This window comes from Haliotis asinina, chromosome 9, assembly GCF_037392515.1.
Source record: "Haliotis asinina isolate JCU_RB_2024 chromosome 9, JCU_Hal_asi_v2, whole genome shotgun sequence".
Lineage (NCBI taxonomy): Eukaryota > Metazoa > Mollusca > Gastropoda > Lepetellida > Haliotidae > Haliotis > Haliotis asinina.
In genome coordinates this window covers 1,892,526-1,909,629 of record NC_090288.1, presented here as the reverse complement: position 1 = coordinate 1,909,629, position 17,104 = coordinate 1,892,526, and the positions used below count along the sequence as shown (strand labels likewise).

Here is a 17,104-nt window from a genome sequence, read left to right as displayed (position 1 = left end):
ATCAGTGCCCCTTTAACTTGGCAATGTGTTTATATGGTTTAAATTGTTTGTTGTTACATGCTTGTATTCACTCTTTGAATGCAAGACAAATTTCCCATGTGGAGCAATAACGGTTAACTTATCTTTACTTAGTTACACGGGAACCAAATGCTAAAAATAGAGGAATGGGGGGGGTTTACCTTACACAACTAACCCAACCCTAACACAACTAACCCAAAGCTAGGGCCATAGCGGCATGTAATGTCTGCGAAGACTGAGACTCATATGTCAACTTTAGCAATCAATAAACTGCGTGCACTTCGGAAATGTATTTTCACCTTCCTCCATGTAAAGGAAACCGTAATGGCAAGCAATCAATGACTCTGAATGAGGTAAACAGTTGTATCAAACGTATATCAAGTTCTGTCAGTTGTATCAAGACGGATCGCGACAGCACTCTTTTAGACATTAGTTGAACGACTGACTGTCGAACCTAAACACACTCTAAATATGGCTTTATTACATTCGTTAACGTTAACCTGGAGTACAAGTTGTGGCACTCGCGCATGACATCGTCGCTTTTGACAGGTCACGGTTTGAAACCCTTCTGCAGTCTAGCACTGACCTAAATGAGTAGACAATATAAGCAGTTTATACAAACATGGGTCAGTTAATACAATATCCAAATAAAACATCACGACACAAACCTGGTCATCGTTGAGCAAACCGTCGTCGGTTTCATTTGAAGGGTTTATCAAGCAAACTGGCAAATTAGCAGCCATCCTCATACACAAACAGGAACACTTTCGGCAATAACACACGTGACTTCGTCTGCAATCACCGCGAGATGGCGCTAAAGTTTATTTATTTCACGTTCACGCGATATTAATATTTCTTGTTAGCGATACTGTCTAAATATATGGAAACAATCACTTTTCTCAGCGAAGTTTCTTCAAAATAAGAGATACAATTATATCTTCGTTTGATTATTTGTTTCTGTAAAATTGTGCATGTACTATTAGTATAACAACGCAGTTTTTATAGAAGACCTTCACATCAGTCTAAAATTCCCAAACACTTAAAGTCTGGCATTTCGATTTTTTTTACAATTTAGACTTGATAAAACCAAATCAGTTATAAATGTAGACCATGAAAATTGAGAAATAAATATTTCTAGTAACCGTTATATTTCCAACATAAATAGTTGAAACGATAGTATTATATATTACTCGAGACTTTGGTCGTTGCTGTGCAACCAATGACAACGAAGTATTAATAGATCTCCAAGCTCGGGGCTTCAGTCTGTGAATTTAAACATTGTGACAGGAATTTCACAGAATGGAAGCTAACGAGGTAAGCTGTTATTTGGACTTGTTTTGGTATTCGCACATAAAGAACTAGAATACCAGCACTACTAGTGTTCTTTGATGACATCCTTAAGGCAACTTCAAACCTCGTAATCATATCATCACATATTATCATTGGAAGGTCTCCACTTGTTATCTATATTATGCTTTACAGATTCAGGAATTACAAGATTTAAACATTTATGATTTTTTTGTGATTTTTTATTTAAGATTTAAACAGCCAACCTACAGACTGATTCTTCTTTAGACTGTTGACAGCGAAGTATTTACGAGGGCAAGGAAACAAAACAGTCCATTTAATCAGCTTAGTTCATACTCATAGTTATATTTTTGACAGTAACCTTGACGAAAAGCTGTTTCAATTTATTCTGTTTCTTATTTAATGTAAAAGGATGATCTTGTTTTGGTGTGTGCTTTGTCTTTGGTTTTTGAGATTTTTTTTTTATCTCCTATTCCCAGGGTGACCTATGACTATGTGATGAACCCATGGCACATTTAAGAATTTAATTTGTTCACTTCCCAAATATCCAGACAACATGGGGCACTGGTCCATGATTCTTGATGAACAAATGGGACAAGCCCTCAGTATTTTCTAAGTATGAAACTTAGTCACCATAGGGCTTAAACAAAAAATATTGGGTTTCTATATGTGCCTGCAAAACCACAGTAATGTGAACATATATCTCAACCACAGATACATTCAATTAATACTTCCCACATCTGCAACTACCTAACAAGATGAATTGGAACTATACCTTTTCACATCAGACTGACTGGTTTGAGTGTCTGTATTAGTTTTCCCAAGATAGGAAAATGAGGGAACATTAAGATGAACATGCCACACATAAGTTTCTTGGCAAACTGCATTCAATCCACAACGTTGCAGGTCAGGTTAGAGTAACAGATGGTGTTCATTAGGGACTGTGTTTACAGCCAGAAGGGGTCAAGATGATTTTAAGGGGGGTGGAATCATCCATTTTGTTTGTTGGGGGTATATGGGTCATCAGTTTTGTACACATGTTCTGGAGGGGGATTCATTGATGTACATGACAGGGAGGGGGGCACTTACTTTTAGGAGTAAGTGTGTTGGCCAATTTCCGGATGTTATTGAGTATTTGTAAGCACAGGAATACATTTGGAACCAATGGCATCAGCCAGAGGTTTCAAATGAAATATTCCCGTGCTGGTCCCTCAGGGCTGTGTGAGGTTGACTTCCCAAGGGGTTTCAAATCCTGGTTTTCTGTGATAGTATTTTACCATGCTCAGTCATTCCACCAAAGTTGTAAAGTTGAAGACCTTCACCTGAGATTGCCCCTCTACATGAACAAGCATGGTGTTATGTAACAACTCATCACAGCAACGACCAACCAAACACACTCGCTGTAACAGTCTGCATATTGTACTTACTGTGATGCTTCCAGATACAAACACCCCAGGCTCCGGAGCTTGGACCAGGAGGGGTGCCAAAGGATGCCAAGACATCTGACTACTACCGGACAAAGGAGATGCCAGCCAGGTTCAACAACCCCAGTAAGTACACCACATAATGTCAACTGACTGTTTGGGTCACTGAACTGATGTGCTGACTATTTAACAAAACGATCTGCCATGAGTTACTCCAGTGAAAGTGTACGACTGTTTTTTGGAATGGTCTCTGGTCAGTATACCTCTACTGTAAACACTAGTAATTGCTAAATAACAAAATGTGAGGTTGTGAGGATCAAATGGACAACATGTGTGTGTTGCAGATTGGTTCGAAGGCTATGTGGGGAAGCCCCAGCACCCCATGTACAAAACCACATCCGCTGAGTATGGCTCCCGGGCGCCAACCGTTCACACCATGCCAACATGTTTTCATGCCAAGTCACAGCAATTCTCAGAGGTATGACGAAAACATTTTTAGCTGTGCTAAAACAACACTTTTTTTGATAAACATCTTTACAAAACTTTGAATTTAGAGATTGTGCTCAGTTGGCATGAATTGGCTTAAAGTAGACAAAACTGGCCACATCCGAATGTGGTATGTGTCAATTATACACAATATATTTCGGATAGAATCAAGAATTAACTCAAGTTGTTATTCAGATCTTAATTCTAATAGTTGAGAATTATGCAATTTCAGACGTTGATTTTTCAAAACTCCATTTGACACATGTCCAGTAAACTTTCAAACTCCACTTGACCAAATATTCATTTCACTTGACCACAATTAACAATTTGGTTTCTCTATTAATTGGTATCAACTCCATCTATATTTCATCATCAAAGTAAATATATCAAAACATTTCAGTAGTCTGGCAGTACTGTACCACTGTCAAGTATGATGTGGATATTTAGTTGACCGACCAGAGAATTCCATTTGACCCAGGCAGCTGGCAATAGTATATTTCAACACCTGTGCAATGATTTAGCATTTCATGAATGAATCACTGGAATGATTTGCTATTGTTGGTTTGGTCCGTCCATTTGGATTCATGATGTAATGTTGGGTTTCAGAAACTGGGCGTGTGCGGCATGTACCGGAACCACTCACTGAACACAGGTCTAGACCAGAGTCGTGTCTAGCAGTCTAACTTTGTACACATTCACAGATCTCACCGTCCACACTTCTGACTTCAACATTTTAGTCAGTGTTTTGTTACATGTTATTGTTTAGAGTTTCTTACATCTACATAAATGAATGGAAATGAAGCAATATAATGAAACTTGAGAATTGTTCAGTCGTCTGTCCTTGAAAGTGGTAATAAACTATATGATGATGATATTAACAATTTACGTATTTAAAGTTACTGGGAACATTTATATAAAGCTACATCCAAGTCCTGTTGTTGATGTTGTGTATAGTGTAGTGTTACATGGATCCATGCTATCAAATATTGGAGAGTGGCCTTTACCTTAGTCGCATGCATACTGTGTGTGGAAACCATTGTATATCATTTTATATATCATTAAATCTTCCATACTTTGCCTGCTTTCTGTCAAGTGTTCTTCATGTGTTTATGTTTGTGAAAGTTGGAAACTGATATGGTGCTGTGGTTATGATAAACCTTTATTATTTAAAGTATTCAATTGCTTTCTTGTTTTGAAAAACATTTTCATGCTCTATTGTGGTGTTTCATTTAGTATTCTACCAAATGAAAACATCTCTTTGCCTGATGCTGGGCAGTTTGTTGTCAGGTATCCATGGATGTGGGTCCTTGAGCAGCATCTCATTGTTCTTACAACCAAGTCATTGATAGTTCTTATCATAAATACCCAGTTCATGCTTTTCCAGACAGATATACAACAACTCATGTGGAGTTCCACAAGGATCTGTTCTTAGCTGTGTGTTGTTTACTTCATACACAGGAGTGACTGAGGGAATGTGGCTTTATGTCACTTTTTGGTTTACTCTAGTAATATTAAAGTGTAAGACCACAGAAAGATGCTTTACACAAGGTGCTTCCTATCAGATATTATCATGTGCGTTGTCATGTTACAGTTTTCAATATCCCAAACCATTTTACCATAGGATTATAGGTCTACTTTTACAACATGTGTTGTCTTCAGTGCTAATACATGACAACTTATTATGATAAGTGATTACAAATTCCTCTCACACAGGCTATTCCCGATTATCATTATCAGTCAGTTTCGCCAGCGTCAGTGTTAAGCATGAACAATACATGACATTAGTTTGTTGTTGAACATTGCAGTCAACAGTATTCCGCCTATATGACACCACCCTATGAATAATTGATTCTGGACCTGATAATCTAGTGATTGATATCATCAGCACCAATGTACGCAATTGGGATATGATGACATGTCAACCATGGCTGACTGTATCCCCCAGTCGACTTTTACAACAAGCATTACACCTGGAAACAGCCACCCCCCACTTTTACCCAGACAAGCCAAGTTGCCTGCAAGGTGCTGAAAGGATCATGGTCATATGACTTATCACACCGGGTACCCATTTTCTGCTGAGTGAACCACGGCAAGCTTGGGCAAACTCATTTGCACTGGCCTATTGGGATGAAGTTTTGTCTCTTGTGTCATTTATCCATGAACAGATATTAACTAACTTCTTCCAGTCTTATTATGTTAGGTCCTTTTCTTGGCAGACAAACCAGCGCGAGCCCAGAGCCTGCTCTTAAACTTATCTTGGCATTCAAGCCAGAACGCGCCCAGAACCACTGTCAATCATATCTTGGCAGACAAGCCAGAACGCGCCCAGTACCACTGTCAATCATATCTTAGCAGACAAGCCAGAATGAGTCCAGTGCCAGTTGTCAGTCATATCTTGGTAGACAAGCCAGAATGAGTCCAGTGCCAGTTGTCAAGCTTGTCTTGGCAGACAGGTCCAAACGTGCCCAGTGTATGACAAGATCTGGCCTCATGTAATGACAGACGTGTTATATCATTAAGTGACAAGCATCTGATAAAAACTTAAACAGATGAATCCGCAATGTAAATCTATATCGTTGATCTTTGGATTCGGATATACATGTATATATATAGAGAGAGAGAGATTATAACACGACGAAGTGTCATACTACGTATAAGAAGCGAGGGTAAAGCAGAATTTTGCTCAAGTTTCGTATAAGTCTTATGACAAACTTGTAATAACTTCCTTATTACCTATTCAGTTCATGTACATCTGTGCAGTAAAACACGATACGCAAGTGTGACGGCCCTTTTCATTTTCACATTCAGTTGTCGAATGACGTCACAGGTGAATAAAGAAACAATGGTTGCTAGGCAATAGTGATATGTGCACGTATGATAATTTATGACACTGTTTCACCATATGGGTAATAAATCAGACAATTGCCATTCAAACGAAGTCACGCCTAAAGTCACTCGTCACAACTCGACCCTTTTTCTGCAACCCACAAGATGGCTTGCCAAACACTGATGGAATCTTACCATTTTGGATATTTGAAGTTATTTTTGTGACAGATCTTTTCCTCACTTGTTTATCTGTCAAGAAATTCAATGTCGACTTTTCGCAGTTGTGATTCTTTTCACATCAATCTGCATATTATATTGGGATATATCGATTTGTAAATATTGTATTTGTGGGTACATTAACGGCAAATGCCACTACTATGAACTATTCTGCACATAAACAGTTGTCAACAGGTATAATTATGTACATGGGACGTATGGCCTTTAGCCAGATGTGCTTGATAACGGTGTTACAACTGACATAGAAACTCAGCATTCACTCCAATATAGAAGTTCATTATCCAGAGTGGACTTTTTCCTTTCATCTTCTCAACTTCTAAAATGTTTCTCAGAGAAACAAATGTCACTTAAGTTTTACGCCGAACTCAGCAATATTCCGGCTTTATGGCGGCTGTCCGTAAACAATCGGGTCTGGACCAGACAATCCAGTGATAAACAGCATGAGCATCGATTTGCGCAACTGGAAACCGATGACATGACCACCCGATCCCGTTAGTCGACTCTTACGACACGCATACTCGCCTTTTGTGGAAAGCATGGGTTGCTGGAGACCTATTCTACCCCGGATCTTCACAGGTCACATAATCAAATGTGAATACATCATACATATGAGTCTTTTAAGAAGCAGTAAAAGTGTTCAGTATATATCTTCATTATAGTGTGTAACAACATAAAACACTTCTTAGGGTTAACTGCCACGAATCCTATCTCTTGTCGTAGTTAAAAGCACAAGTGTTGTGTGTTTTCCCCTAGCCAGCAAGACAGATCAGAACTTCATCATAAACGTATTGTCGTGAGTTTCGATGCCTGAAACATAAAGTGTGAATTCTAAAATGTCAGTGTTTATGTCAATGTATGTAATCCCGTTACCACTAAGGTCGTGTCATATGTCGTGTCATAGAGGACAAGAAATATATTGGGACCTTAACCAGGCTGATACTTTCTACAGTTAACTGACCGGAGGTAGGTGAAATGTGAACACGCATGCTTAGTTGAACTTGAGCTAAATATGTTAGGCATGTGAATGTTTTCAAGGGATGCGGCACAAGGTCAGGTGTGGGTCATATGCTCGTTTTCACAATCAGAGGATGGCTGGTTGGGCTTGACCTTGAGAATGAGACGTGGGATACCCCCGGGTGGCCCTTCAAGTATAGTAGCACAATCTTCTAGTGATTCGCCATGGGGATGAAGGTACCCCTGTATTGGGCGGTCCTTGACCCCTGGGCAGTGGCTGGACAGGTTGACTGACCGATGACATCTCCAGGACATTCATGTCTGTTGATAATAGTTTATATTATCAGGTAGAGAGTATTGCGGGTCCGCAGACCGGTTGTAATAGGCCAGACTTGCTTCCGTCAGTGATGTTACCTACATTTCTACAAAAACATCTTCACTATGGCTTTACTGGCTATTATTCAGTATAATGTAACTAGCCCAACAAAACTTAAATGTCTGCTTTTTGTGATGTTTTAACTCTTCGTAACCTTGGTGTGACCTTGTCACCTCTGTGACACTGAAAACTGAAATTTCTTAGAAGTGCTACATGCTACGTATTCCGGTTTGATTTAAATTTATTTTGTTGTTTTGTTTGTTTGGGGTGGGATTTGAGTGTGTTTTCGGCTCCTTTATTTGCTCAAAATATAACTGCTTCTCAAAATGTATTTCCACATACCTTTAACATTTTCTCCTCCGAAATGGTTTGAGTTTGTTATCTAGTGTTGAATCTGATATGGCATTACGGACACCTACGTTGAACAACAATGGCGGTTACCCCCCGTCCTTTCTGCTGACGATGCCGTGTAAAGCATTTCGCTCTATCCAAAACTCCACTGGTTGATTTTGTTGTTGTCTTTTTCGTCCTCTTTAACCCTTTGCTGTTTCTCTAAATCTTTTCCCCGCAATTTCCAAGCCGAGAAATCCGTCGTCAGCGCATGGTTCTTCCTAAGAATAAATGGCATTCTATATAAATCATTAAGAGTTTACTGTTTGTTTAAACTGTTCTTCGATGTACACGAAACACACAGAGGCGAACCTCAGCGTTGTGAACCGGGAATAATTCCGTTTATATTGATTTCACAATTAATATTTGGTTCTGTGGAACTGGCATGTGAGATTCCTGTTTGTCTGTATCTCTTTGTAGACTCAGGTGTATCAAATCATGCATAAAATTCACCAGTTCAGAATAAACTATAACGTCCATCAACCAAACCTTCAAATGACTACACACACTTACAACTGACTGACGTCAGGGTATCTTGCAACAACGTCAGCCTCAAATCAAACCGGGAGGTAGGTAGTCAGTTGTTTATACCGTTCGTTCGTCACACTGAAAACCAAGGTTCGATTCCCCACATAGGTACAATATGTGGAGCTCATTTCTGGTGTGTCACGTCGTGATATTGCTGGAATATTGCTAAAAGCGGCGTAAAACTAAACTCACTCATTCTAGTCAAGCAAACTTAACAAGGACGCCCTGCGGTAACTGTGGTAAAAGTCAGGCACTTTATACCAATCGTTGGCAGGTTACTCAGGTGTCCTCGCGTGACTGCCGTTGACAGTACAAATATAGAGATGACGAAAACGGATTAAGAGGATGTTTGTGAATCTATTAGTTGAGATACAACTTCGATAATGACGCTAATCCAAGTGTTGACAGCGAGATCGACGGTCTGCCTGAGTTGTCACATTTTCACTAACATGGTGCTTCACATCCAAGGTGGGTGCCGACCTGCCAATACCATGGTGCTTGGTTTTGGAAAATGAAATTTGTTGATGATTTTTTTCTTCGGTTCCCACGTGTTCGACAGAGCGAGTTTAGAATGACGTAGTGAGTGACTTTAGCCACACTCCGGCAATATCACCAATTCTTTAAGGTGACCACAATCACCATACAGCAACGTACACGTACACTTGCCGCAACTGGGTCTTAAGGCTAAACTTTCTCTCACAATGGTATCCCGGACCGTCCGTTGTTCTGTGCTCTGTCCGTTACAGTTTCTTCGCTAACATCTCTTCTCTGAAGTCAACATAGTTAACAGAAAAAAACTGTTCCTAAATTATGATCATAAATTACAACGAAAGGACACTAGGGACGTTCTTCATTTTCAGAAACTGAGGTAATCTAGACTTGCCACATATTCAACAGCAGGGGTTAAAAAATCCGATCACCCGACGCCCGGGACAAGTCAGTTTTCATTTCGGTAATCAAATAATGGAATCTTACTCTAAGCAACCCATTAAACATTAACATCAAACATTGTGTCATAAAATCAGAGCAAGTGGAAAATTAGTCAGGACAAGTTACTTTTCTTGAAGACACTTGCCCTGTGGTAAGTGTCTTTTCAGCATAGTTGAACCCCCGAACACTTGCATGGCCTTTCTTAGATATATATTTATTTCAGGCTCTGTATAAGAGACTACTGCTTTGTTTTACCATTTATCAGTACCAAAGACGTCGGGTTATTGTTGAAAAGGGGTTAATTAAAGATCCAAGTTGTTGACGCCAACCAGAGCATGTTATGCAGCGGTTGAATTGAAGAAATGTGTTCAGCTGTAACTTTAACACCTTGACACGTACCTGTGTTGTACTACCTCTGTTTGCAGTCACCTGAATATGGATCAAAAACGTCTGACCATAAACCTCAACTTGCAACAAGGTTGTCATGCATGTCGTGCACCAGTTTTGTTTATGGAAATTTTTGTGGTAGTTTTGTTTTTGCTAGAATATCAGTAAACAGAAGCCATTGTACCAATACTTGTGCGACACTGTGTGCATAGTCAAGGCTGGTGTGATTTGGGCAAGGATCTTTACCCTCTACTGACCGGAAGATCATCCACTACGTCGCCTCGGACCGACAAGGAAGTAGAATAACTACTTAGGCGAGATGTGACGCTTGCCGGATACGTACAATATATTATCCGGAAATATGTAATAATCTTAGGTTCTTAGGCTCTCCGTATTTTTTACAGTTTGTCACCTCCTGCACGGTTACCCTTGCACCCTCATAAAAGTCAGGGCATTGATCCAGAGCGTATCGTAGACCAGTGTTAAAGTTTGGGAGTTATGATCGCCTTAACGTTAAGATCATCGTGTGGAAAGGAACTCGGGCGCCTTCGTCTTTCTCCATCAATATTTAATTAAATAATGCTTCCGAAGCTTTCACATTTATAGTTAATTAAGGTTTTACCAAATAATCTAACTTTAAAAATAAAAAAAAATGACAGAATACATTCTTTGTTTTAAAATATACCACACTCTCTCCCTGTCGAAACACATGAATACACATGCAGAGATGGCCTGGTGGCATAACAGAAACGGAAATGAAAACGTGATGTGTTTTCCATTTAATAGATTGGTGATTCATATTTCATAATTATCCAAATGGAATGATAAGTACAGAAATTAGTTCGTAATTCCCTTAAAACCCGATCACATTTATACTGATTTATGATTTATGGCATTTTTACAACTCTGACGGGACCAGTATCTGTCCCTTAAAGAGAAAAAAACACGCACATGTTGAACTGTTCATAACAACTAAATGTTTATATGTGATAGGATGTGAAAAATAATATAGATCAAAATATCACATTATTATTGTTTCCTGTGTAGTACTGGCACACATCCTGACAAAAACTATCACTCATTGTGTGTAACTGTAAGTTACATGTTTTAGCCAAGGCTACGTGCAGATGTTCTGGACTAACAAATTAGTTTTATCATTGTCAGATGCGTTTGCTGGTGGCAAAATGGATTACCATTATTGTGTTTTCCTTTTAACGTTCAACGTTTAAATCATTTGTTTAATATAGCGTTAAATATAAACATGTAGTTTTTAACAGATTACTTTAAGAAAAAACGATTGTTAAAAAGGCGGTTCAAGTAGATTCGAATGAAATGGATATCAGTTTATAGGATAAACAGTCAGCCATGTTAACATTCTGTGGACGTTTACAATATTATGCCTGAAAAATAGTATACTTTATATATATTTCACTGAGTCTTGATTTATCTGTATGCAGGTGTGTAGTAATTCTCTGCAAGACAGGCGCATAGAGGCATCTGAAACACAAATGCTGATGATCTTTTCAATAAAACTGTCCACCACATGTGATAACCGTCAGAAATAGAATCACAACCAATCTAATGTGCATTTCCTATTGTTTTTCATGCATTAACGCTTCCAGGAGTGAGGATGGCTGATTCATGATTAGTGTAAGTAGCCAGTCTAGTAGTTTCGGAGATATTGATGCTCAAATGAAATACCACTTTCGTCTGCGTTCATGTCCCGTATCAGTTTACAGATAAATAGCTGGTTTAAGGGGATGATGTTTGTAATTATTTTTCGTTCTATTAACATGGTGGAAATGCACAATATTTTATAAAGATTCTATGACAGAATATTTTATTGAAATATTGAAATGCTACTCGTTCCACATCTTCAGTCTGCCAAGGGTCACAATGATAACGAAGGTCCAAGACCAGTATCTTGTAAGTGTTAACAGATAGAGATAGGCTAATCCAATTTATCGTGTACTTCACTCGTGGTCACACTGATATCGAATGTCCAAGACTAATATCTTGTATGTGTCAGCAGATGCATCATGTCTTTCGCTTGTCAACGCCGTTGTGGTCAAATACGTTATGAAAATCTTTATGTAATTCTGACAGATAGAGTAACTTAACTTCGCAGTAGGTACGTTATCGGTAGTCGAATTAGGCAATAGGATTTAGATACAACAACTTATCAGCAATATTATCAGTAAACCCGATTAGCTATGACAACTGGGAAAGGGTATAAAACAGGGACGACCACAGTCACAAATCATCCTGTGACTGTGGCGTAATAAACTCCTTGTTTATTTACTCAGGTAAGACCCTTTACTTTCTTCTACCTTGGCAAATCGTTACCATTACTGTTCAATGTTTTCTGCAATACATGTTCGCTATCATGACCACATGTTAAGATCCTTGGCAAGGTCGTTATGTTATGTGGAACGAGGGTCGTTAATATATTTTAGACTGTTTTACTCTCTATTGCTCTGTTCAGGAGCGGCTAGGTACCCTAGTGGTTAGAGCGTTTGTTCGTCACGCTGAAGGCCCGGGTTCGATTCCCCACGTGGGCACAATGTGTTTCGCCCATTTCTGGTGTCCTAAGCGATTGCTGAAATATTGTTAAAAGCGCTGTAAAACCCAAATCGCTCCCTGTATTGCTGTTCATGTTTTGTCTGTTTGATAATAGTGGTTTCGTGGCTGTCGTAGAGCGTGTCGTGTATTGTTTCAATTATTGTATTATTATTATAATAATTATTGTGAATATCTTCCCGTGTTGAATGATACTGGTATAATGTATAGAGTGTGTTCGACACTGTGTAGTTCATTATGTACTGCGTAATGTTGTTTTGGATATGCTAGTATTATATTAAGATGTATGAACGAAAATGTGTTGATGTTAGGTGTTAGAAATGTATCTTGATTTATGTAGTATGTGTCGTGTACATCGACGTATGATGATTATGTACTTTGTATATCGACCTATAATGATAATGTATTTTGACACCTGATTACCGTGTCAATATGATCCAATACTTATTTGTACCTAATCATGTAAAAATGATCCTGTGACTGGCGCAATAAACTCCTTGTTTATTTACTCAGGTTCTCGTGTTGTGTGTGGGTTGGTATAGTTACACCTCCTAGCTGCCAAGCGAGCTGATTCCCCAAACTCGCGAGTTAACAGTTCTAAGAAAAATGTTCCCGCGACTGATAAGAAACCATTCTTGTTGATACCATTTAAATGAAGCTTATATTCAGTCTGAACACAATTTTACCTACTAGCTGGTATTTACACTACGGTTTGGCGGGCGTATTGTCAGTAACTGATATGGAAAGATAAGTGGACATTGAAATTATCGGAGGTTTAGTTTTGAGGCTATGATAAATACAGTCGTTTTCCTGTGAGGTTGCTTTGTCCGTTTTGACAATTCGGGGAGTATGGTTTTGCTGGGTTTGTTTCAGTATTTTCTGGATAAGGTAAAGTATACTTATCGTAACGCTTAAAGGGTTTGAAGTGATAGGCAGTCAGTAAGCACTGAGTAATACTAGATTTATAGCGAACTCATTTTTCAAATCGGATAAGAGCCAGACGCCAGTATACCTGTGAATATAGGGAATGAAACCCATGCGTACACCGGACGAGCGAACACTTCAACCATTAGGCTACCAACCGCCAACGCACGTACATTTACCTGAACCAAAGCCAGCATGAATAGAATCAATGGAGGACACTTAATGAGGAAACGTGCCACAGTCTTACGTGAAAATACCACTTCATGCATCCTGAACGTCACCTAACGGCATTGTTTGCGGGGTTTTAAAGATAACGTAGCGTCGGGATGACGTCACATTAATATCGACGTCCTAGATGAGGGTGTTGATGTCACTGGGCAATGTATTTTATCTTTTTTTTCTTTTTTGTTTGTTAGTTTACGCTGCACTCACCAATATTCCAGAGGAAGAAATTGAAAAAAAATTATTGAGTCTGGACCAGACAAAATCAGTGATTAATAGCATGGGCATCAATCTACGTAATTTGGATACGATGACATATCCGACAAGTCAGCGTGCCTGACCACCCGATCACGTTAGTCTCCTCTTACGACAAGCATGGGTTGCTGAAAACAAATTCTAAAGCTCCTTTTGTAAACTTATTGTGACACACATCTGTATATATCCTGACACTTTATGTAGTGCAGTTGACAAACTCGTCCGCCGGGAAGTAACCGCTCACTCACATGATGTCGCTAAGGAGCTAGGCTGTCGTGCCGCTGGAAGATGAAGACGTTCATTGTTTATGCCCGTCGTGTCGTTGCGTCCGCCGTCTGTTAGATAACGCGAAAACAACGTACACAAAGACGTCTGTTAACGTCGTTACATAGGACTCACCACATGGGGTATACATACATACAGGGGGACAATAAGACGTTTACTGGTTATGCTCCGGGAACCCTCTCTCCGGGGTGAGAGGTGACTGTACACAATGAGACGTTTACTGGTTATGCTCCGGGAACCCTCTCTCCAGGGTGAGAGGTGACTGTACACAATGAGACGTTTCGTAATGTTGTGTATATAACCTGCCATACAGTCTGACTTATGGTCAGTAGGAATTTTAAGGAAGTGTTTCGGGCGATTTTGGTCCATGCTGTTGTCGGTGCGATGACAATCACAGGTGCCCAGAAAATCGATAAACTACTTTAAGTGCCGGTTTACTATCCAACACACGTTTCTACACATAGGGCGCCTGTGATGACAATGTTGATTATGTTATCAAAGCCCGGCATTTGATGCCAACATCGTCATACGACGACCCCGTCGTCCACGTGCACAGATGATGATTTGTTGTCCCCATGGTGTTCACCGCGCCCCAGAGGTCAAATATATGCCCCTGCGTACAGCTGTTACAACACAAAGTTAGCATGAAAGTCCCTTTTCTATGAAAATTGCAGGTTATCGCTAATTGTGGCCTCACTTTATCACACCCCTCTTAAATGATGGAAACGACCTCGTAATGATATTTCAGACATCGCTGAGATGTATACACACGAGATTTCCAGGGTGAAGTTTTGGGACTGGCATATCTGTCTGGCGGGTGAGTGGCCACAACGTGTCTACACTTAGGGACTAATAAATAGCAGTCATTATTAGGGACACTCTTCCTGGTAGACGAATGGGAAATATATAACAGCTTATTTGTAAGTATACAAATAGTCCCCTATAGCAGTAGACTCTTTACTTTCATACATTTATCACCTTGATAGTTTCATGTGACATAACATTCAAGGGTGAAAACGTCTGTGTGTCAGCTTGTGTAATAAGAGAGGCACGACGTGGGGGAGTATGCTCTCCTTCGTCATTAAGGAGTTGGGCTGCACATACTCCAAACGGCGTGCCTATATTAGTTTTGATCGTTATGATTATCACTTCTGAATTCCAATCAAAGACTTTCACCACTGACATACATGATATACGTCAAGTCAAAGTCTTGTTCATGGAAGTACCAGCAAGTCAGACACGTGGTCTAAAAGGTCAATTACATACACAGTAAAAATACATGTAGGTGTTTAGGCTCTTAATGCTACAAATGGGCAGTGTTTACATTTTAAACACAACAGTGTTCATGAATTGTACGACATGCATTTATTTAGATCTCCTATGTGTGTTTAATAACTCCGTGTTTAACGTTTACACACTGCATTGTAAGAGAGTGCTAAAACATATTATGGGAGAAGCCTGCAAGGTTAAATGGGTTTGAACCTATTTACAATGCACTATTTTATTAGCACGCAACTTGATTATATAGTATATTATAATCTTATCCATTACTATCACCAGCAGTCTCGATTCAAACATCGCCCACCTTGCTCAGATTAACCTGGCAAACCTCCAGCAGTAGCTCGCTTGACCAGCTTCTCTACTTCAGCATCATTAGAAAGATAAGGTAGCCGAGGGGTTAAAGCGTCCGTTTGTCATGCCTAATATTCTATGTCCCGCGTGGGTGCACTGTGCGAATCCCACTTTCTGGTCTCTCTCACTGCGCTAATCACAGTACATTCCCGAAAACTTCGTAAACCGAGCTTACTCATTCGTACTTTGGTATCATGATACACCCCTTCCAGACTGGCCATGTTCCATCTGGTCTTGTTGGGGCAGCACCCCCGATGATGGGGATTGCACGCTGCCCGTCGTTGTGGATGACTGTCTCAAGTCAAGCTGTACGTTCGTCGTTGACTGACAGTAGCCTCGTAGCTTCTTCTCGGTTCTCAACCTTCAACATAGCATGTGTCATATTTGGGACTACACTTGCTTAGTAAAGTACAGATTCTAGTATTTTTCTGGTTGAGTTCCGCCCGGGATTGGAACCCGCACTACAACCAACAAGGTAGTAGAATTTGTACTTTACTAAGAAAGTGTAATCCCAAATATGACATATGTTACATATGATCGCTTTCTAAATGACATTGTGTAATCAAAACGTCGATATAACCGTATCACTTTATAACAGTGTAATAAATACAAGTTAATAAATAGTAATGCAATGTTATTTTTGCATAATGACGGTTATAGATTATAGATTTTATACTAGTATTCATATACTATATAAGGTCTTGCATTGTAATAGGTAGCATTATCAAATCTATAAACGCTAGTAAACAAAAAATCCTGATAAACGGCTAGTTTGTTGCTGTCTGCCTACAATGTGTCTACATTGGGGATTTATCTAGTTTTCGGTACTAGGGAAACTTGATTCTACGTTTCGGTTGTTGGGGAAATTCGTTTGTCACATTTCGATACTAGTGGAAATTCATTTTCCACGTTTCAGTACTTGAGGGCATTCATTTGTCTTCGTTTACCCTGCAGCCATCTACATTGAATTTTGGTACCAGAGAAAACTCCTTTGTCTACGTTTCGCGCCAACACCTACAACTCACGTGTTTTGTTAATAACTTTAAACGTGTGAGATCTGTTAACATCATATGGATATCATACACCATCATCAACTGGCCTAGTCACGATATCGCCTGTTGTAAATAGCTCATATCACTTTGGGCGCGTCATCAGTGACAACGATATATAGACCTGTAGATAATCTGACCTGCAAACTAGGAAAGTTCACGTACTTGAAATGCAGTAAACATGTAAGATTGATTAAACAATAATATTTAATTTATTTACTTTCTATCTGTAGGAAGTATTTCATGGAGACTTCTAAACATTATTTGTCATGTTTAACTAAACAAAATACCCG

The 17,104-nt window shown here is 39.4% G+C and overlaps 2 protein-coding genes across 3 annotated transcripts in view; one reads left to right on the top strand and one right to left on the bottom strand.

Moving 5' to 3' along the window:
* Positions 1-804, bottom strand: part of LOC137297126 (transmembrane protein 116-like) — a 75,047-nt gene extending 74,243 nt beyond the window's left edge. Inside the window, exon 1 of one of the 2 annotated variants that reach the window (XR_010957688.1) lies at positions 687-772. Coding sequence is in view for 1 of the 2 variants with exons in the window: in XM_067829122.1 (XP_067685223.1) it covers positions 687-767 (81 nt within the window). In the remaining variant the exon portion in view is untranslated. Of the gene's footprint in view, positions 1-686 lie in introns of both variants that reach the window. The other variant, XM_067829122.1, reaches the window with a different exon arrangement.
* Positions 805-1,236: 432 nt separating this feature from the next.
* LOC137296313 (piercer of microtubule wall 1 protein-like) lies at positions 1,237-4,316 on the top strand. Its single transcript, XM_067828083.1, has 4 exons — positions 1,237-1,332; positions 2,768-2,876; positions 3,095-3,228; positions 3,843-4,316. Exons 1-4 carry the CDS (start codon positions 1,318-1,320, stop codon positions 3,909-3,911), a joined length of 327 nt encoding a protein of 108 aa, XP_067684184.1. The 5' UTR covers positions 1,237-1,317; the 3' UTR covers positions 3,912-4,316.
* Positions 4,317-17,104: the final 12,788 nt, after the last annotated feature.